Genomic DNA, 23394 nt, shown 5'->3' with positions numbered 1-23394 from the left:
AACTTAGCTCAAATGCTGTTCCTCAAGGAAGCATTCTCCAACCCTCCAGATGCTGTTAGTCTCCTCGCTACACTGCTATAGCACCTTTCCTTCTGTACAGCACTTTCCACAACTATAATTAGATAATTAAAAGTGCTATTTGTTGTATAAAGTCATTGTATCCATAGACGGCAGGTTTTAGGAGATCTTTGTTTTCCAATTGTACCCACAACATCCAGCAAAGTTCCCTGCCCTCAAGGAGAGTGCTCGGTATATTAACACTCATACTTTCACCTCCAAGAACCATCTCTGATCTTCCTTCCCAGTTTCCTATACTTTCAGCTTGAAACTCTGACCTTCAATTAAGTTAGTGCCAGGCAACAGACCACTGGACCCCACGAAATGGCTCTGTCAGAAACACCCTCTTCCCTTGCTCCTTGGACCGGTCTGATTTTTCTTCTAATATTATTCCCTTTTGGTCTAGTTCCACAGTTTCTACTGAGAAGAAAGTAACAACAACCAAAGGGATTTGCTTGCATTCCCTTTGGAAACTTCATAAGGCTATTTCCACAGTTGACAATCGCTTGGACTTTGGTGGGGAGGGAAGCTTTTTTTTTTTAAAGTGCAATATTTCACAACAGCTGAAATAATTTTCTGCCAAAGTCTGTTCTAAATTCAGCGTGTGTGTGTTTTCTCTGTATGTACAAGGCAGCCAAAGGTCTAGAGATATAATGTGATATATGAATTTAGCACTTCAATATGCAAAAACAGAACAGATATTTTTATATACTGCTAATGATAATAACAACTACTGACTCTAAAGTAAGCAAATCTATATTTGTTTTCAAGTTAAGGGTGTTACTTGAGAATATTAGAAAACATTTGCTAAAGGGGTGTGAACAGTGTAGACTCTCATCAAAATCCATCTGTCTGAATCTATTAACTGGCATTTCCCCAGCTGGGGCATTCCTGCATAACAAAAGCTCCTTATGTAGAGGGTGAGGGCTGATACCTAACTTAGACACTGGATTTATTTTATCCAGAATTAAAAGTTCTAAAAGATTTTTATCAAAGTGTGTCTTTACAGCCCAACTATATCAAACACAAAAACAAAAGGTGATGTCGAATAGAGAATTCAAGTTCAAGCTTCAAAGTCACGGTATTAATCAGGACTGTTTTCTCTACTTAGAAAAAAGAATCCTCCACAACTTGTTCACAAAAACATCTTGAAAATGCTCATGTAAACTCTTCAGGGAGAGGTATGCAGTGTTTCATCACCTTCCTATCCCCTACAGATCTGACTGCTTTCTACTTTTCACTCAATGTTTAATGAAGAGATATGTGATTTTTCAAAATGTGTTTTCAAGGGATTAATATATTTGGATTACCTAAATTAAACAAAAACAACTCTATTTCCATCATATTAAAAAGTTCTGTTTTTATGTGTCTACGGAGCACATTGAAGGTAGTAATAAATACTTGCAGATTGATCATCATAAGCCTACAGTGCAGAAGACCTGGGTTTGATCCCTGGATCCAGAAGATCCCCAGGAGAACGGAACAGCAACTCACTCCAGTATTCTTGCCTGGAGAATTCCATGGACAGAAGAGCCTGGGAGGCTACAGCCCATGGGGTCACAAAGTGTCAGACACGACTGAGCAACTAACACTCACATTCTATTGATCTCCTATATCTATGTCAAGTTCACGCCTAACACCTTCCCTTCTGAGGAGTGGAGTGTTTTTCCAGGCTCTGCAGTAAATGTTATTCTTACTGGCTCTGGCTGGGTCTGTCTCACTGTCATTAATTTTTTTCTTCCTTGTATATCAAAAGTATATATCACATCTTTTCTCTTTGTAGTAAGTAAACTGAAAGGATTCTGAACCTAACATCAAAAAGTCTGCCATTAGTTTGCTTTGGGTATCATAGGCTACTTGTCACTCTCTGAAAACATCATGGACACAACTGAGCTTTCAGGGCAAATAGTCATACTTCCTACTGATGCTGAATTGTGCACGTTCAACTTAATTCTTATCTCTAGCCTTTATTCAACCCTAAAAAGGCTGACATATCAAGATATAAGGCCTCAGTAGCTCCAGAAGAGAATGGGATGAGGGCCCTTCCCAAACACTCTGCTTGCTGTCACTAAGCAACAGCTCTGCCCACAGGCACCACCTGATTATGCTATACACAGAGAACAAAGAAAATGATTAGACAAAATTCAAAATTAATATAAAATTGTGATATGAGCTTGAATCCCTTTCTTCGCAAAACCTTTTTATGTGAGGTACTTTGAAGAATTTAAATTTGAATCCCCTTCTCTTGTTATGAGCTGGATTAAACTATCCAAATGTTACATGCCAAAAGGACAGGAAAAGGAGTGGGGGAAGAGCCAAAAAATGTATATACTGCCTCCTGAATCATCTGACACATAACTTATGAACCTTAGAAATTCATCATCAGTCCTATGAAGTCTAACATTGTCTCTGTTATTGACAACAGAGAAGTAAAGCTGGAAGAAAACATAATTCATTAACTAGTGAGACGGGTAAAGGAGATTTATCCCCATCTTCCCCTCCTCCAAAAGCATAAGTACTACATTTCAATGGAGTTAAATATAAGAGCTTCCTTTCAGAACAACTGTAAAAATCACAGGATGTATAAAATCATTTTAGTTGGTAAAAAGAATAAACAGGAAATCCCCTGCATCCCCACCTGGCATTACTCTAGCTGCTCCTTGTGCTGGAGGAGTCTTGAAGAGATTTATCACACCAGAGCTTCTGTAGGAGCTTTCTTTACCCAAGCACCACTTTGAACACTGAAGTTTTACAGAGGCCATCAACCTAAGAGGTTAAATTTGAAATGAAGTTTCATTTTTGTGTATTTCAGTCAAGTAGAGTAAACCACACAGTATCCTATAACTGAACTCATATCCTATGTACTGAACTTAAAACTGCTGTCATTGGTTTTCTTCCTGTATTCAGGCATCTAGAAAAAAGAAAGGAGGCCATATTTAGAGCATCCACTATGTGATAGAATGGTGTCTTTGAAGTGTGTCCCACAGATCTAGACCTTCACAATTTTCTGGAAAGCATCTTAAAAATGCAGGTTCCTGGTTCTTCTTCTGACTTTCTTGCCAGTGGATCCCAGATTATGTAAGTTGAAAGAGCATGGGGATCTTCTCCGTGGTCCAGTGGCTGGGACTCCACACTCATAGTGCAGGGGGCCCAGATTCAACACCTGGTCAGATCTATTAATAGATCCTACATGCTGCAACTAAATGATTCTGTGTGCTACAACTAAGACCCAATGCAGACAAATAAGTAAATAAAACATTAAAAAAGAAAAAAGGGCATCAGGTGATTCTTCTGTACTGAAACTTGTGAACTAATTAAAATGACTGTCTAAATGTTTTCACATAGGTTATCTTATTTAGTAATTTAAGAATGTATATACAAAGTAGAAATAGACCCACAAACATAGAAAACTAAATTAGGAGTTTGGGATTAACATATGCACACTACTATATATAAAACAGATAACCAGTAAAGGAGGTCTTTGTCTTTAGGATAAAATAAAATAATGCTTATTAGCACAATCAATGGCACATGTGTGCATGCTAAGTTGCCTTAGTCATGCCCACTTCTTTGTGACCCTATGGACTGTAGCCTGCCAGACTCCTCTGTTCACAGGGATTCTCCAGGCAAGAATACTGGAGTGGGTTGCCATTTCCTTCTCCAGGGGATCTTCCCAACCCAGGGTTTGAACCCGGGTCTCCTGGAGCTCCTGTACTGTAGATTCTTTACCACTGAGTCTCAGTGTAGCTGTTGCCCTTTTTCCTAGGAACTCCATAGGTTATAACAAACCATTGCAATGGTTTCAACCAGAGTGGAAAATTCTTAATCATTTAGGAAGGTTGACCAGAGCAGGGGGAAAAAAAGATAAGAGGAATGGGGTCAGGGATAAATAGGAGTTTTCTCTGTTACAATGATCTCCCTAAATTAAGCTCATAATTGCCTTGAGGTCATAAGTACATTATTAATATTTCCCACATTCCAAATCGGGAAGTTGGGTCACAGTAAGATTTCTCAGGGGGCCAGTAAGTTATCAGTGGAGGTAGAAATCAAATTCAGCCTTGTTTTCAGTTGGGTTCTCCAGCAGTTCATTGCCTTTCATATGCAGATCATTCATTATGCAATAATTTAATTCAATGCTTTTCATAAAGAATGTCACAGAAGGGCCGCTTCATGTGTGTTACTTTGTTGTTGCCTGGTGACATTTGAGGAGCCCTCGGGCGACCATAGATATCTGAGGATTCCAGAGAGCAACTCCATGCGAACAAAAAGGGTGAGTGTTCCAATGCAGCTGTTCAATGGAGATTCTCAAGTTGTGCACCATGAATTAGTACTTTTCTTCTGGCTTTTTCCCCCCTCTCGCCTCTAGTCAGCATGTTAGATAAATCCAGCTTTACATGAGCTTATGCATAATCAAAGAACTCAACTATTTTTATGAAATTTTATAAAACCTTTTTAACCATTGACCTAAAACCATTCTACATATATACTAAAGGCAGAGAGTCATCAGATTTCTATAAGAATCACTAATAGTTGGAAGTTCCTTGAAAGAAAAGATTTTATCTTATTATTCATTTTTGTGTCCCCAGTTCCAGGCACTGCAATTTTGCATAACGTAGGACATCAATAAATGCTTTTGAATGAATAAATACAGCCTGTGAGATCTATTTCAGATCTATTTTTAAGAGAGTCCTTTTAAAATAACTACTGCCCAAAAGCCCTATGAAAAATAGATTAAGAACGCATATTACTTTCATTGCAGAAATTATAGACTATCAAGTGTCTGTAATACATATACCATATATATTTCAGACACACAGTTTAATGTTAAATCTGAGTAACCACACTGAGACTTGGAGTGAAAAAGTCCCAATAAGTGAGGCTGGAAACTTGGGAATTCACAGGAGCTCCTGTAGGTTCTGCTAATTTAACAGAAGTCATCTTTAAGAGCCATGGAAGACCTTAGGTTCTCTGCATCACCCAGGCGAGAAAAGAGGCTCTAACCATCAATTAAGCTGTAAAGCAAGGCAACTTAGAAAAGATGGATATAAAATCAATAAAGGGGAGGAGGGTTTGGGGGAGAATGCATATATGTGCATGTATGGTTGAGTCCCTTTGCTGTTCACCTGAGACTATCACAACGTTGCCTGTTAATTGGCTGTGTGTGTGCGTGTTAGTCACTTCAGCTGTGTCCAACTCTTTGCGACCCCATGGACTGTAGCCTGCCAGGCTCCTCTGTCCATGAGGATTCTCCAGGCAATAACACTGGAGTGGATTGCCATGCCCTCCTCCAGGGAATCTTCCCAACCCAGGGATCAAACCTGGGGCATTCTGCATCTTCTACATCATAGGTGGATTCTTTACTGCTGAGCCACCAGGGAAACCCTAATCGGCTACAACCCAATACAAAATAAAAAGTTAAAAAAAAAAACTAATATGATCAGTAAGAAAAAAGGCATATTTTTCCATTAAAAAATCAATAAGGTAAAGTAATTAGCCTCCAACTAATAAAAATAATTGTGAAAAAATAAAATAAAAAATAAATAAAAATAAATTACAAAAAATCAATAACAGCTTGTTACGCGTACACCACATGCTGGTGGAGAAAGGAAAATGGATTGACAAAATCAGGAAGTCCTGGAATTAGAAAATAATTTATAGGCTGTATATCTGATACAGCAGTGGAAGTCACACATGAGATCCACAAGCTTGTCATATGCCTCTTCCCACCTCTCCAGTCTTCCCTTCACCGGTTCTCCTTCCTGACCCATGGCCCCAGCAATACTGAACAGTCACTCATGCTGCTTCATGCCTCTGCTTCTTTACATTGTACTTGCTCCTCCTCTTCTTTAGGGTATAATTTCTCCTCGTAGAGAGACCTTCTCTGACCACTGGATCCAAACCAGTACTCCCTTGCATTCTCCAGGTCCCTCTTTGTAACAGTTAACATCTTATGCATTTGTTTACTATTTATTATTATCTATCTTCCCCAGTCAAATGGAAGACCAATGAGGGGGCTAAATTTGTCTGGTTTGTTCACCACTGAACAAGTAGCTGGGACAGTATTTGCTGTAGTAGATACTTAATAAATATTTGCTGAGTAAGTTGGGGCTTCCCTGGTGGCTCAGTGGTAAAGAATCTGCCTGCCAATACAAGAGACGGAGGTTCGATTCCTGGGACAGGATCCCTGGAGAAGGAAATGGTAACCCACTCCAGTATTCTTGCCTAGAAAATTCCATGGATAGAGGAGCCTGGTGGGCTACAGTCCATGGAGTTGCAAAGAGTCAGACACAACTAAGTGACTGAGCACACACAAGTAAGTTGAATGAATGAAAACCTAGAGTCGGTCTCTGTAGAAAAAACGAAAAAGCCATATGATTTGGAGGATTTCACCCCCCAAACCTATTTTCTCCAGTGTTATGATTTTTATTAATAATCAAAAGGGAACATTTCCATCTTAAATGAAAAATTAATATTTAAATTTCAACCATGTTTTCTTCATTTTCTCCAGCCTAATATGTGATAACAACACCTGTGTTCATTTCTTTAGCTGTAAAATGAAAAATCCCAATCGCACTTTGGAAGGATGCTGGAGGACTGGAAAAGGTTGTTGTTATTGTTCAGTCACTAAGTCATGTCCAACTCTTTTGCGACCCTATGGACTATAGCCCACCAGGCCCCTCTGTCCATGAGATTCTTGAGGTAAAAATACTAGAGTGGGCTGCCATTTCCTTCTTCAGGGGATCTTCCTGACCCAGGGACAAACCACGTCTCCTGAACTGGCAGGTGGATTCTTTATCACTGAGCCACCAGGGAAGCCAGGGAAAGGTTTGTTGCTCAAACCCACAAAGCTGACAGGTGTGCCAAACACCTTGGGGTGGGGGTTGTTCATGGTAGGGCAGGCAGAGTTTGAGGCCACCAGAGGTAAACTCAGCACTTGAGAGGGAGCAATCATATTCTTTAAATGTCCTTTCAGTTATTGAGACCATGAGTCAGGGTACCAACAAACATTTATATCTCATGGGAAAGGCTTTGCTCCTGAAGGTAAATAAGGGACCATCATTCCCTCAACAAGTTTGTATTCTAGACTAATTTCAGAAACAGGAATTTTGCTTATGAAGGGTACAGTTACATATGAATGCACTGGCAAACCCAAAAGTCACTTGCTGTGACTTGGAATCTAATCTTAAGTTTATGGCTAATGAGATGTGTGACCTGGAAGAGGTTAATTGAATCTCTTCAAGGTTCAATCAGCTTGTGTGAAATGAACAGCCTGGACAAGATAATCTGCAAGCTTTCCATATTCTCTAACAGTTCATGATGTTTTGAGCTAAATAGAAAGAAGAGACTGTTGGCCTAAATTTGCTCAAAATATTAAAGAGTTTGAATAAACAAGTATCGTCTCTATCAATATCAGTCTGCCTTTTTGAATCTTGCTTGGAAACTCTAATACTTTGGCTACCTGACGCAAAGAACTGACTCACTTGAAAAAAGCCTGATGCTGGGAAAGATTGAAGGTGGGAGGAGAAGGGGACGACAGAGGATGAGATGATTGGATGGCATCACCAACTCGATTGACATGAGTTTGAGTAAGCTCTGGGAGTTGGTGATGGACAGGGAAGCCCAGCATGCTGTAGTCCATGGGGTTGCAAAGAGTCGGACATGACTGAGTGACTGACCTGAAGTGAGGAACTGAGTCACAAAATAAGTAAGAAAAGGCACTCATTCTTTTATTTCTTCAACAACTCAGTTATTTCACCATGTGAATTTATAGTAAGAAGTAAAAGATTTTCCTTAATGTCAGTCTCTCTCAGTTCAGTTCAGTCATTCAGTCATGTCTGACTCTTTACCACCCCATGGACTGAAGCACGCCAGGCTTCCCTGTCCATCACCAACACCCAGAGCTTACTCAAACTCTTATCTATCAAGTGGTGATGCCGTCCAACCATCTCATCCTCTGTCGTTCCCCTCTCCTCTCACCTTCAATCTTTCCCAGCATCAGGGTCTTTTCAAAGGGGTCAGTTCTTTGCATCAGGTGGCCAAAGTGTTGGAGTTTCAGCTTCAACATCAGTCCTTCCAAGGAATATTCAGGACTGATGTCCTTTAGGATTGACTGCTTTGATCTCCTTGCAGTCCAAGGGACTCTCAAGAGTCTTCCCCAACACCACAGTTCAAAAGCATCAATTCTTTGGCACTCAGCTTTCTTTATAGCCCAACTCTCACTATTAAAGTTTCTCTAACATAGAACAAAAGAACTCTTGCTGGTGAGACAAGAACCAGACAGAAACAATTCAGTAGAGTGAATGGAAAGGCACGAACTTGAAGTTGAATGAAACTGCACTTTACTAGCTGTTTTGGCCTTGGCTAAGTTCCTTCACTTACCCCATCCTTTAAAATGGGGATGATAACCATGACCTCAGCACATGGCTCTGATGTTTCACAGGATGACGGGAGAGAAGCACTGAATTGGGGCCTGACACGCAGCAGACACTTACGGTCCTCCCACCCACCAAACGACACTCAGTTATGGAAGGGGGAAATGGTGACCAGGTGGGAAGGACTTGAGGAAGTCCTTGAAAGTGAACAGGATTTAGGTAGGCAGAAGGGAGATAAAAGGATTGGGACTGGAAGACATTTGTGTGGGTTAAGTCACGGAGTCTGAAATAAACTTTAGGGCCATTTTTTAGTCACTGGTGAGAGAAGAGTGCCAGGCAGGCTGCACACACACAACGACAATGAAAATCACCTAGGAGCCTTGTTAAAAAATGCATACTACACACTCCCTCCCACCGCCACCCCCACGCATGGTGGTGGTGGTTCCATCGCTAAGTTGTGTCTGGCTCTCGTGACCCCGTGGACTGTAGACTGCTAGGCTCCTCTGCCCATGGAATTCTCTGGGCAAGAATACTGGAGTGGGTTGCCCTTTCCTTCTCCAGGGAATCTTCCTGACCCAGGGATTGAACCCAGCATACATATTCACATACACTGTCTCTTGGGGATGATTTTGACTGCTCAGATCTGGGAAAAGTTTTCTAAAGAGGTTTTCCAGTGATTCTGATGCTTGGTCAGGTTTGGGAGTCACTGGGTTGAATTAACAGCAGCTGACTGAGCTTACAGAGCAGAACTCACGCAGGGCAGCAGGACAGTAAGCCCAAGGGCAAGCTCGGGGGTAGGAGCCTGGATTCAGATAATCCCCTGGCCCTCTCTGACCTTGGGACCATGGACAGTCACACAGTACTTGCTCTGAAGCCTAGGCATCACATAGGAAAGCACATGAAACCTTAGCATAATGCCTGGCTTACAATTTTTATCCTCATTTGTCTCATAATGTAGTAGAAATCAGTGCACCCACTCTGCCTACCTTAAAGGACTTTAGTGAGAACCTATTAATTTTAAGCCACTATTAGAACCTTTAGTGGAAAAACACCTAACTGTACAGTGTTACACAAACATTCGAGATCATCATTGATCATCATCATCATCATTATCATGGGGACCCTGTCTGGGATGCCAGAATGCCACGGTCAGCTCCCATCTATTATATCCATTGGTAACTTTGAGGTGACACTGGGGCATGGCTGGGGAAATGGTTCTGCTTTGTCACTACAACACCCAGAAACAGTCACCCCTTCCTAAGTGCTAGACTGTGATTGGGGTGTGGGTCTTGGAGTCATCAGAATCTCACAAATCTTTTTTTTTTTTTTTTTTAAATATTATTTTATTAGTTGGAGGCCAATCACTTTACAACATTTCAGTGGGTTTTGTCATACATTGACATGAATCAGCCATATAGTTACACGTATTCCCCATCCCGATCCCCCCTCCCACCTCCCTCCCCACCCGACTCCTCAGGGTCCTCCCAGTGCACCAGGCCCGAGCACCTGACTCATGCATCCCACCTGGGCTGGTGGTCCGTTTCACCATAGATAGTATACATGCTGTTCTTTCAAAACATCCCACCCTCACGTTCTCCCCCAGAGTTCAAAAGTCTGTTCTGTACTTCTGTGTCTCTTTTTCTGTTTTGCATATAGGGTTATCGCCACCATCTATCTAAATTCCGTATATATGTGTTAGTATACTGTAATGTTCTTTATCTTTCTGGCTTACTTCACTCTGTATAATGGGCTCCAGTTTCATCCATCTCATTAGAACTGAGAATCTCACAAATCTTATAATGACCTGTAGATCATTTGAAATGTGCCACTCTCATAAATCTATATAACAACAAACAGTAGTTCCTTAACCTCTCCAAGCCTGGGTTTCCTCATGCATAAGGCGGGGACAGTATCAGTACCCAGGGTCATACCCTACAGCTGGCTAAGCTGTGTGTGCCACACACAGAGCATGCAGCCAAAGGGGGCCAGGGAGGTGGACCTCCCAGCCCAGGGAGCACTCACCTAGCCATACGCCCACGGGGCTGCACTTTCTCAGAGAAGGCAGTTTCTAATAGTTTTCTCATTCTCGGCCCGGAGAGGAAGCTTTTTTCTAAATCACAGCAAGCTTCTCTGTGTGCTAACAGGGACCCTGGGAGTACTTGCTCTGAAGCCTGGGCATCAAATGAGAAAACACGTGAAGCCTTAGCACAATGCCTGGCTTACAATAGGGTCCAATTCAGGGTAGCTGAATCTGCCTACTTTTTTCCTATTCAGACTACGCAAACACATTCTTGTTTGAAGTAGCTCAAGAGAAAATGAAAATGCACACACTCTTCTTTTTATTCAATTGAACGAATAGTTTGCATTAAATAATGAAACTAACTTTCAAATAAAGAAACACATCTTTTGTTTTCAGTTTTCTTTTCTTTTATTTTTTACATCATTAAATGGGGACTTCTAGACATAGCAAAGGAGGCTCTAACCTATGCAACACTATGAGACTAGTCTCCATCAACTTTAGTATTCTTCACAGAGATAGATGAGCATCCTGATAAAATGTTCGTAGATATGTGCTGGGAATCCCTGGTGATAAATGATAGGCTTTATTACTACCTCTCCTAATTTCTTTTTCTTAGTAAGTAGTCCTAGGTGAACTCTAAACAGAAATAGCCTTAATGGTTTTAATAGCAGTGGTTTGATGAATAACCTATTATGGATATTGTAAATAAAGTTTTAATTAAGAAACATATTAACTAAGTTGTTTTCAAAAACAAGCCATGGATCTGAAAATTTAGTGTACCATGAGTGGGCAATTTGTCCCAATCTCCTATTTTACCTAAACAATGCAATATTTTTTTAAAAAACTATTAAAATATCTGCTTCAATATACATAGCAACAAAATATAATCATTATAACTCTGCAAACACCAGGGGTAAAATTATTGCCTTATTTCATAATAATGCTGCCAGAATCAATAAACAATAAAAGAAAACAAATAACTTCTCTTTGGGGAGATCACCTTCCCAAGAGCATGAGGCACAAGAACATACGGACTGTAGACTGTATATGCTCCAGGAAAAGCTTGCAGGTTCCTTCCAGATCTACTGTTCTGTGATTTTACAAGTCAGTTTTATCTTAAATAACACCAAATCATCAATGAGAGTGAATTCACCAATCAAGACATGACTATACAAGAGACTGGCTTCTCCTGAATGCAGGATTAACTATATCATTTGCTCTACCCAGTATAAAATAAAAATGTGGGCCCTTCATTCAACAATTATTAATAGTCTCAAGATTGTAACAGTAGAGCCTTAAACCAAGTGGGGCCAGTCTGAGCACTAGACCCTGCCCGTGTGTGGTTCAGGGAGATCCTACCAGTGACTGCAGGCCCTGGACTCCTAGCTTGCTCTCCTCCTCATTCCTTTTCCAATTCTGGCAGATGTAGTTTCAGTAACAGAAAGTAGCAGTCCAATAACAGAAAGTACCAATTAAGTTGCTGCAGTTGATGGAAGTTAGGTAACCAAAGAGGCATGGGAAATGACATCGGCAGGCATCCTGGGGCATACTTCTGGGCTTTGGTCCTTTCCGAGTCTATCGAAATATCCAATGAAATCCAGACAGAAAAGGAACTAAGACTCAGGGCATTAAGCTTCCTTTAGACACACAGGCTAGTTTTATAGACTCATTGATCTTTAAAGTTAAACAGGGCCTTAGAGATTATCTAGTCCAACTTCTCTCATTTTAATTAGGTGTCCATCAAATTCCATTTAGGCCAAGGACATGGGAATGAATTCTTGGTCACACAGCTTTAAAGTTGATGGCATTTTGATGAACAAACTGTAATTGATGATCTTTCAGAAAGATAAAATGTTAGTATAATGAATGATTCATGCTATAACACTAATGGACTTGCACAAGATGCTGCCAACCATGCTGGCAATATATGTACTATTTGATTTTTTAAAATTCCATTTATATCAAACTAATCTCTTAGCTCTTGGAAATTCCTGAACATGGGATCTAGAATGGGTCCATAAGATGTGGAAACAAGGCAGGTGAATCCAGGTATGAAGCGAGTGGGTGGTTTAAGGCTAAAGCAAAAAGCATCTCTTGCTTATCATAAAACATATCTATTCTTCACAGAGGATGCATTTATGCATCTATATCCATCTGTCTATATGTATTTTTAAAAATAAACTCTTATACAATGCTAATTAAGGAGTCAGACATTATGCTAAATGCTTGAAAATATGAACTCATTTAATCCTCAGGATAGCCCTATGAGGTAAGTGTTATGCTTGTCCTCCTTTTTAAAGATTTAGGAACATCAAGATTATTTATCTTGCCCAAGGATCCACTGAGTAAATGGTGGAGACAGGATTTAAACCCACATAGCCTTGCTCCAGTAACTGCTCTTAAACAGTGGTCCCCAGACTTTTTGGCACCAGGGACTAGTTTTCTGGAAGACAATTTTTCCACAGATGGGGTGGGGAGAAGATGGTTCAGACAGTAATGTGAATGATGGGGAGCAGCAAATGAAGTTTTGCTTGCTCTCCAGACCAACGCTCACCTCCTGCTGTGTAACCCAGATGGGGGTACTGGTCTGCAGCCCAGGAGTTGGGGTCCCCTGCTCTTGACCACTAGACCCTGATGTACGCCAGTAATCTTTCATCATGCCCGAACACCACTAACCCCCGCCCTCCATTACATTGTACACAACAAAAGTAAAACAACATGCCTTCAAGATACTACGAAATCTATGTTCCCAGCACTGTAGCCATAGCTATGCCAAACATTTATACCAACATTATGGCTGAACTGATGCTAATTTGACAGATGTTAATTACCATTACACAGCTGTGATTTTATACAAATGATGATATCTCAAATAGCTTCAATCCTTTTTCCACCACTACAGTGTTCTCTAAATGGTTAAGAGTAATTTTTTATTTGTCATTATTGCTTTGATTTAGATTCAAGAACTAGAAATCAAATACTTATCATAAAGCCGCTCTTCTTTCTTTCCAAAAAGAATAAAACAGCCTATAAGACAATGGTTGAAAAATGTAAAAGCTTTTTTTTCCCCCACTTATCTTCATTCTAACAATTGCTCCTCTTTAAGCCTATTGCTTATGAAATCTTTTCTTGGGACTAAAATAAAGATGCAATTTATTTCCAAGACCATGGGGACAAATCCTCTTGGCTAAGATACGTGCAATCCATCATGTTTTTCAAGAGGTTTGCAATGAATGCAACTCAGCATCAGGCAAAAAAGAGAATGTCATTGTGATGTCATTGTGACATTCAAAAAAGAGAATGTCATTGTGATGTCATTGTGACAAACCATACATTTTTATGCAGCAGTAAATAAGTTCAACTTTCACAGTCACACCTTCCAGTTATTAAAATATTTGTACTTCAAGGACCTTATTCTAATGGCAATTATTAAATTTCAGTGGAAAATACTTCTAAAGATCCTTCAAGAAAACTGGACATGTTTTCATTTTATCCAGATGTAGAGAGGATAAGAAGCATAGAAGACTTCCAGTTAAAATCACTGCTGGTAAATGTATCACTTTTCATGAGGTTGTATGACGATCTCTGTGGTTCATTTAATTTCATATATAGGAAGGAGAAAGAAGTATTCAACGACCATGGTATGCCATGATGAAATATAGATTAAAATATGCCCCACTACACAAAATAACAGAACCATAAGGTTCTGAATGTTTTATCTTAGATAAAAATGTTACTAAGGAAATATTCTGCCTGAGAAGATAAGATAGCTTGACACAGCAGGTTTGCAAATACAATATTGTGTAGTCATGGTGCATTCTATACTGTCCTTTAGCACTTTCTGGAAGCCTGTTCTATTTCTGGGTAAACAGATGAGTTAAGTGATTTGGGTGGCATAATAAATAAAATTTGTGTGCTTTGTCAGGATAAAACCACAGTCCTGAATTAATATCCTGCACTACAGTCCCAACATGCTTTGACAAGGATGCGATTTCATGGCTCAATAAATACTTATTGACTAGACACAAACATGACAAAAATGTTTGTCCTTCAACTTGATTGCTTTAGGACTAAACACTCAAGGATTTTGGGGAAAAAAAAAAAAGCTCCAGCCCAGGAACATTGCAACACTCTTCAAACCATGCTTGTTTTCATTTTGCAATATCCCTAAACTTGCAAAATGGGCTTCCCTAGTGGCTCAGATAGTAAAGAATTCGCCTGCAATGCAGGAGACCTGGGTTCAATTCCTGGGTTGGAAAGGCCCCCTGGAGGAGGGCATGGCAACCCTTCTTCAGTATTCTTGCCTGGAAAATCCCCATGGACAAAGGAGACTGGCAGGCTACAGTCCACGGGGTTGCAAAGAGCTGGACAGGACTGAGCAACTAAGCAAACACAATTTGCAAAAGGGTAGAACAGAAATATGCTGTTGGATAAACCCCCAAGTTGTTTTGTTCAACAGAAGATTGAAAAAGAAAAAAAAAAGAATATATATTAATTTCATTAGATGTGCTCCATGTCCAAGTAAGTGATCAGCTTGGTGACTAACAAAAATGGTATCAGATGATCTTCTTAAGGAATTTTGGCCAACTGGTAGGGCTCCTGTCTCCTATTCAGAGCAACCAGCCACAAATAATGAGCATGGTCCTTTCTTTGCTCCAGCTCTATGAAGAAACCGTTACTTCCAAGGGTGAGGCAGCATGATGTAGATTAGGTCATATTTAAGTTATCCTCATCACAAACACAAAAACTTAAAGACGTTACCTATTTTTCTCTGAGAAATTTTCTTTATCATCTTTATTATGGAAAGACCATAATTGGTAAAGGTCAGCAAATGGATGCAATCTTGGAAAATTCAGTATAGTACAGAATCTTTCTTAAGAGCTAAACTTTGATTAGCCTATTCCTAGATATCAAGACACTGGAGAAATCACCTTTCCAATATAAACTTCTTACCCCATCACACATGGGGCCCACAAGTCACAGTAACCATAGAAGTATTCCTTCTAAGACCATTTTTATCTAATCAACTATATTTTAATTTTTATGGGGGCAACCTTAAGAAGTCTTTCTTTTAAATGCTATTTAAAATTTACTTTGCAATATCATTTTTAAATTTAAAATACATATTAATAAAGTGAGATATATTTTTATGATTATTTTTTATTCATCAACAGTCCTGGGATCAAGCAAATCTGTCACTAAAGATTATTTAATATATCACTACTATTATTCAGTCACCAGAAGACTGAGTTTAGAAACAGGGCTGTTTTTCTTATTCTCCAGAAATTTAGCACATACAGTTCATGTACATACAGAATTATGTACATACAGTTCATGTCCAAATATTGTGCTCTAAATAAAGGACACTCTAGGACTTGGTCCTTGGCATCTCCTCTTAACCATATTCTCTTCCTAAGTAACCCCATCCAGTTCAAAGGCTTTACTCTATAACAGTCATATGCCAATAACTCTCAGATTTCTATCTCTGCGTTTGACTTTTCTCCCAAAACTTTCCTTGTACATCTAAATCTTTGACTTTTACTTAGGATATCTAATGGGGGCTCTCAGGTGGCACAGTGGTAAAGAATCTGTCTGTCAATGCAGGAGATGCAAGAGACATGGTTTCAGTCCCTGGGTCGGGATGATTCCCTGGAGAAGGAAATGGCAACCCACTCTGTTATTCTTTCCTGGGAAACCCCATGGACAGAGGAGTCTGGTGGGCTACAGTCCGTGGGGTTTCAAAGAGTTGGACAGAACTGAGTGACTGAGCACACACACACACACACTGGAATCTAATAGGCATCGTTGCCCTAATTTGGCCAAAGGAGAACTTACTCTTCATCTGGTTTATGCAAAAAAAAAAAAAAAAAAAAAGTGTCTCTTGCAGTTGCAAGATATAAATATGCCACTTGTCCCCATCTCAGCCCATGGCTTTACAAACCTAGGGGCTCTTGAACCCTCTCCATCAACCTCCAACTAAAAATGTCAGCATTGTTGTCCTACTTTCAAGACATATTCAAAATCTGTCCCATTCTCTCCATTTCCATGACTATCACCCCCACCCGTGTCACTGTTTCTCTCTTACCGAGACCACTCCAGGAGTAACTTATTCAGGTCCTGTCTCTCCTCTGCTTAAAATTCTTTGCTTATTGCTCAGTCATGTCCGACTCTTTTGACCCCATGGACTGTAGCCTGCCAGGTTCCCCTGTCCATGGAATTCTCCAGACAAGAATACTGGAGTGGGTTGCCATTCCCTTCTCTAGGGGATCTTCCCAACCCGGGGATTTAACCCAGGTCTCCCACATTGCAGGCGGATTCTTTACCCTCTGAGCCATCAGAGAAGCTTGCTTATCACAAGCAGAACCAAATCCAACCTCCTTGCCCTGGCAACAAAGCCCAGCTTGATCTTATAATTTGGCTCTACCATACCTCTGATGTGATCTCCTACCATCTACTTGTACCACCTTTTTTCTTATGCTCCAGGAAAACTGGCCTTTTTCCCCCCGTCCTTGTAAAATAACAAGCTCATTCCAACTTCACTTAAACAAAACTTCTCTTAAGGACTTAGACTATGATCTTGCATCAGTACTAGACACAGGCTTCTGTGAGTTATCATATGGTAGTTAACACAAGTCAGTGATTCTGAACCTGGACTGTGCACTGGAACCATCTGCAGAGCTTTAAAAAATGCTGATCCCTGGACCCTAAGTGAACTGAATCAGTCTCTGTGAGGCGGTGAAACATTCATGTTTCTGAAAGGCTCCAGGTCACCCTGTGGGTAGCTAAGGCTGAGAAGAACCCTGCACAGGTAATGTGCTCTCTTTCTCTGATTTTCATTGTATATTTACCTGACTCAGATTTTTTTTGTTATTGTTAATATAAATCAAATCTAAATGTATTCCCTTTTCAAGAGATGTTTAAAAAGTAAAAACCCAACAGAGTAGGATGGGGTGTTCTTTACAGTAAAGTGAGAATAAAAAGGAAAAACATATAAAACAAATGAAAAGGATCAGCTAGTATCATCCTGATCCTGTACTTCTTGCTATCATGGAACCCATTTAGATTTAATAAGGAACATTTTTATGGCCCGTGTTCTATTCTTGATCCCACTCTGCATTAAAGTCCCAATCTTATGCTTACATCACATCACAGGATGCTGCTGTTAACTTTGAGGATGAGTAAACCTGTTTTAACATGACAAGAACTCACTGAAATTTGGTGGAATTAGCATTTCTAACAAAACAAACTTTTCAGTGCTTTAGGTTAGTTTATTTTGGGCAGCAATATAACGTCCTATGTCTAAGAGAAATGATTTAGAATGAGACAATGAAAGAGATCAAAAGACTTCAACATCAGTTAGTTCACAACCTACCTAAATATTGTTATGTGAGTATAAAGGAATCAAATATATGGATTACATCTCCATCAAAATAGTTAGGTTTCAATAAAGGAGCAGAAAGGTTCAGAAAACTCATTTGGATTTTTTTCAGACCTTGGCTTTTGACACGTAGTTCAAGCTGCTTGCGTGCATACTTAGTCACTTTAGTTGTGTCCGACTCTGTGTGACCCTGTGGACTGTAGGCCACCAGGCTCCTCTGTCTATGGGATTCTCCAGGCAAGAACACTGGAGTGGGTTGCCATGCTCTCTTCCTGGGGATCTTCTTGACCCAGGGATTGAACCTGGGGCCTTCTCTGTCTTTTGCATCACAGGAGGATTCTTTACCGCTGAGCCACCGAGGAAGCTGCTTACAAAGATCAAAAGCTAAAAGGTGTACTTCTGCCTAGAGAATTTAATGATGCTATAAAGGTTAAGAACTGTCATCAGTGGTGGCTGATTAGGGAACTGGAGAGGCCAAAAAACCTGTCACTCATCCACCTTGAAGAAACCTGCATTGAGGCTTTATGACATTTCTTTCTTATGGCCTTTGGCTTCTTGCAGCGATGGTAATGGGCAGAACACACACATAAGGGCCCCAACAAGGCAGATACATGGCTGTTTGTCTCAACTCTCTATGAGCCCTACACTACCCAGCCCAATAGGATGACTGGGGGGCAAGCATTTGGTGCATAGGGTTCTCCTTGTCACTGCAGGGGGAAAGAGTAATTTTTCCAATTAATTTACTTACTCTTTTAAAAACTAATTGCAAATGACAGAGAGACTTGGAGAAAGGAGTTGAGGTCCATGTGTCTCTGTAAGGCCCATGGAGAGGCAGTGTGGTAAAACACAAAGTGGGCACAGGTGACCTTTGACTTCTGACAACTTGAATCAGAACACTTGTTTGAACACTAACTTTGTCATCTCAGGAATAAACAACAATTACCACCATTATTAGAATGATCAATATTGAGATGACAGGTGAGAAAAACTCTCATTGACCCTTATGAGGATTAGAGTCTTAGGTAATTAAGAAGTACATGCTGGCAAAAACACCATAATCTGATGGAAATCTGGCAGCTACTCCAGAACTGGAAAGCCCAAGAAGAGCTCCCAGTATCAGTTCTTCTTTACCAATAACTCCTTTGTATAATTTTGTAATGAAGTGAACATATTTGAACATCATTCAGGGGTAGGAGCTAAGATGGCAGAGGAATAGGACGGGGAGACCACTTTCTCCCCTACAAATTCATCGAAAGAACATTTGAACGCTGAGCAAACTTGCACAGAATATCATTCAAAACCTTATCCTTCTATCAGCTTCATTATTTGTATCATTGTGATGAGCATTAAGAGACTCCTTCCTAAATATGGTCCCACCACACAGAAATCTATAGGCTTCACTATGTTTAAACAGTTCTGCTACTTCTTCTCTTTTGTCACATTGACAAGGCAGACTTTCATGAAAAGAAAAGTGAGTTAGAATGAGGTTCTTGTCTCAGGATGTTAAAAAGCAAAAGAGAGCAACAGACACCTTCAGAATGCTCCAGAAAACAAACAAGTTCGTTATAAAGCACGTTGAATAAATGTTCTATTGACTAAGTGTAATAGGAAGAAAATTTTAGGTGGGACTTCCCTGGTGGCCCAGTTGCTAAGACTCCATGCTCCCAATGCAGGGGGCCAGGGTCTAGATTCCTGGTCAGGAAACTAGATCCCACATACCTGCCACAACTAAGACCCAGCACAGCTAAATAAGCAAATAAATACTGAAAGAAGAAAAAGAAGAACATTTTAGGGAAATTAAAGAAGTACCAGCACAAAACTTTTATATGATAGAAAAAGACAGAAAAAAATAAATAAATAAAGCCAATAGCCCCATAATATCCCTTGAGGGGGCAGATTCTCTCTGGGGTACACTCATATAGTTGGTTATTATGATACTGTGAAGTAAACCATATAAAGAAGGCTTTTACAAATGAAAAACACTTTCACCTAGAATTGATGCCAACATTAATAATGTAAGTATTTCAGTGTCTCATAGCCAAAGTTCCATATTTTAGCTACCTTTGCAAGAAAACCCAAGAAAATCAATTTGCATCTAAAAGCTCCTTCATGGAGTTGGCTTGGTTTTGTGGCAGGCATCCCAGCTCGCTTAGAGAAGCAGAGGTTGAAGTCTCTTCACAGGGGATTGTTTGGTCCCAGTTGAATAACCTGCTGGCATCTGCTGTTAGCAGAGTGGTAAGCAGATTATGGGTAAGCAGATATTAATATTCTGATTAAACATTTTAAAACCTCACACCACTATTTAAAAAAAATAATTACACTACTCTGGAGAACTCTTATACTTAACCATTCTGAAACCACTTTTAGTCTTAATGTCTATATATCATTATCTTAAAAATCTCTATCTATCGCTTACTTTCCAGAATCAAAACTTTTTCTCTCCACTGCCCTAACTAAACTGCAGTGTATAAAATCAGTGTGAATATGACTTTCCTGGAAAATCGCAATGGTTTTCAGACTTTACATTATGCTCTCTTCCTTCCCAGATCTCCTTTTTAAAAAGACAAGGCTGCAGTCATCCTTGGCCTCGGCTTCTATAAAAACCCAGCACAGCCTTGGCAGTCCTCCTGGAAAGACTTCTTGTTTCCTGAGGATCCACTGATTTAACAAACTTAACAAACTTAATAACGTAAGCTATGAAGGAGACATTTGCAGTAAGCATTCTGCAGTTATGGAGCAACAAAAGTTTACTAGACCACAACAATTTTTCTAACACCATCCATCATGTAGATTATACAATTTAGCATGATAACCAGGAAAGTTATCAGTTGTTATTAATTAAGGTCTGCAGTGAACATACAGGTCTTAAAAATCAACAGTAAAGCTACTGGGCTACCACAACTTATTTCTGGGTTCAGACTGCAAAATCTGTTTATTTCTTGGGTGCTTACTAAATGGGGCCGCTGTATTGGAGAGAAACTACGGGATGACCAGTCTATGCTGACACTATTGAATGTTGGAGCCATCTATAATCCCCACTTCTAATTTGAGCCAGTTAGGCTGATAAAGATCCAGCTCAAGGAGACACAGACTTTGGGCATCTACTCGAGAATGAATGCCGTCAGACTGATGCAGAGATGTGGCTGCATGGGAGAAAGGACAGAACATCTTGCAAAGGACTTCTATAACTCTTCAAGAGGAACAAGGGGGAGGAGCCCAGAGGAGGTTAACTCTTTCATCTCACCCTTGGCAGTCCTGCCCTCTGTCCAGGCATCACCTCTTCTCCTGACCTCTCTTTCACCCCTGTGGTCACTGGCCCACTCAGGAGATGCTGCTGGAGAGAGAGGAGGCCAGAAGATCCAGAGACTCCACTAACAGCTCAGGGGGCCCTTCCATCCACCTGCCCTCAATTCCAGAAATGCCTTCCAGCTGCTAACACTTGAGGAAAGCAGTCTTAAATCCTACACTGCCTGGGGAGGGTGCTGTGGAGTAGGGCTTCCTTCCCTTATTGTGGCAAGTATGATGTGGTGACTGACCAGACCTAATGCTCCAGCAAGGACTCTGAGAAGGCTCAGACCACTTCCTACATCCCTGGCAATACGAGGTGGTAGCTTCAAGGAGCATGCCCAGAAGAAAGACCACAGCCAGGAAGCTGGAGAAAGAGCTAAGGAGGGGACTGGCTTCTGACCTCTTGGCTGGGAATAATCACCTCTTCTCTTCTTCTCTTTCATAAGCAATGGATTCCGAAAGGGAGGCCCCTCTTTCGCAGCCCCAAAGTGAGGACAGCCTGATCCACAGCTGGACAGAGGTGGTGGTGGTGGACAGCTATCAGCCAGCACCGACCACTGTCCATCTGTCTTTCCCCGAATCCTCCTCCTCTACGCCGTAAACATCTGTCTCCCAGAGCCTTGGGTATGCTCCCTGGCCTTGTCTGACCCCTCCTCCCACACAGGCAGTGGATGCGTCCCTCGTGGAACAGGCGAAGCTGGAAAAGGGACCACTCTCCCGGAAGGCCACTTGGGCTGGGCACTCATTCATTCACTGGGCCAGGGCGGGTGGATAGCGGCGGAGCCGGGGCCACTTAAGAACGACTCCCCAGGTAACCCCCACGCCGGCTCCACGCCGGGAGCGCAGCGCCCTGCCAGACTGTCAGCGCGCGCGGGGCGGAGCCCACACCCACCACCAGGTCCAGCGCGCGCAAAGACTGAGCGCGGTGAGCGTGGGCGCTCCGACCCGGTCCAGCGAGGGTGGCGCGAGCAGCCTTCTCCACCCAACCCCGGGTTCAGAAAACCTGCGTCGGGAGCCCAGAGCGGCGGCGGGACGGTGGGCCGGGCGGGCGACGCGGCCCGCGCCTCCTCCTGCCCCCGCGCAGCCCCTAGTCTCGGGGGCACCGACCTGCCAGCCGTCTCTCCCGGACGTTTTTCCACAGCCGATCCCAGGCTCTGGCAGTGGAGTCCCGCAACTGCTCACTGATTGACCGCCTGAGCTGCGTTTGGAGAGGTTTCCGCTTGCCGGTCATTTTAGATCCGTCCTCATAACGACCAGCGGGCTTGCCACCGCCACTCCCGCGTGGCCCGCAGCTCAGACTCCTGGCGACTCGGGTCGCCAGACGCGGGACTCACGCTGGGGTCCCGGGACTAGCCGGGGGCGCGACATGGGACCTCCGCCTTCCGGCGCAGCGGCCGGGAAGCGTCTCCACTGCGCGCGCTGCGCAAGGGCACCTCTGCGCTCCGTCCACTCCTTTACTCTGTTCCCACTTTCCCTCTCCTCCCTCCCCTCGGCTCGGCGCTCCTCCGCTCCCGTTCCCTCCCGTCCTTCCCTCCCCCCTCTCTCCGGGACGGTCTGGCGCCCCACTCCTTCCCCCAGCGAGCTTTCTCTTCCTCCCTCCCTCCCCTAAATCTGACAGCCTTGATCGGATGGGCCCCCAGTTACGGAGTTTCCACCCCTCTTTTCAGTCAGAGACCAGGGGCTGAACCATATTCCTCCCAATTCTCGATACTTTCCATTTTTCACTCCCAGAAACCGCCACCATTACAACCATTACAAAAATTTTTACAGTAAGCCACAGCTGGTGCCGAAAAAGCTCATCATGGTTTTCCCGAATTCAAGTCACTTGAAATGGGCTCCTCAGTTTGGCCTTTATGGAGTTAGATACTGGTGCTCTTAAGAGAAGTCTTTCCTGGTTTCATCAATGAAATGATTTTCAGGCTGCAATCTACAATCAAACTAAAATTATTTATTCATTGCATAGTCATTGAGTGTGAAGAAACTAGCCTGTAAATATTAAGGTCAAACCATGAGAAGCCTACATAAAATAAACTTGCATATTCTGGTAAAGCATTAAAATCTGTATACAGTTAGAAAAGTAGGTATCATGAGGAAGTGAAATGTGAAAATAAAAGCATTTTAGCCAATAACATGAAGTAGGCTTATAATTTAAAATTAACCCTGATTCTTGCAGGGACAAGGCAGGAAATATACCGACTCTTTAAGAAATACCTGAGGAGGTGGTGTCCAAATCATTTCCCTGGGCTCTAAAGCCTCCCTCAGAAGGTGAAGATTAGGCC

At 41.7% G+C, this 23394-nt stretch overlaps 1 protein-coding gene across 2 annotated transcripts in view; it reads right to left on the bottom strand.

The window, feature by feature from the left end:
• STARD13 (StAR related lipid transfer domain containing 13) overlaps positions 1-22548 on the bottom strand; it is a 221877-nt gene extending 199329 nt beyond the window's left edge. The window contains exon 1 of one of the 2 annotated variants that reach the window (XM_065901729.1): positions 22223-22548. In XM_065901729.1, the coding sequence (XP_065757801.1) occupies positions 22223-22346 (124 nt within the window). In that variant the 5' untranslated portion in view covers positions 22347-22548. The remainder of the gene's footprint in view (positions 1-22222) is intronic. The other variant, XM_065901731.1, reaches the window with a different exon arrangement.
• Positions 22549-23394: the final 846 nt, after the last annotated feature.

Source organism: Muntiacus reevesi, chromosome 11 (genome assembly GCF_963930625.1).
Source record: "Muntiacus reevesi chromosome 11, mMunRee1.1, whole genome shotgun sequence".
NCBI classification, from domain to species: Eukaryota; Metazoa; Chordata; class Mammalia; order Artiodactyla; family Cervidae; genus Muntiacus; species Muntiacus reevesi.
The sequence above is the reverse complement of the archived record's forward strand: the minus strand, read 5'-3'. Positions and strand labels throughout refer to the sequence as shown.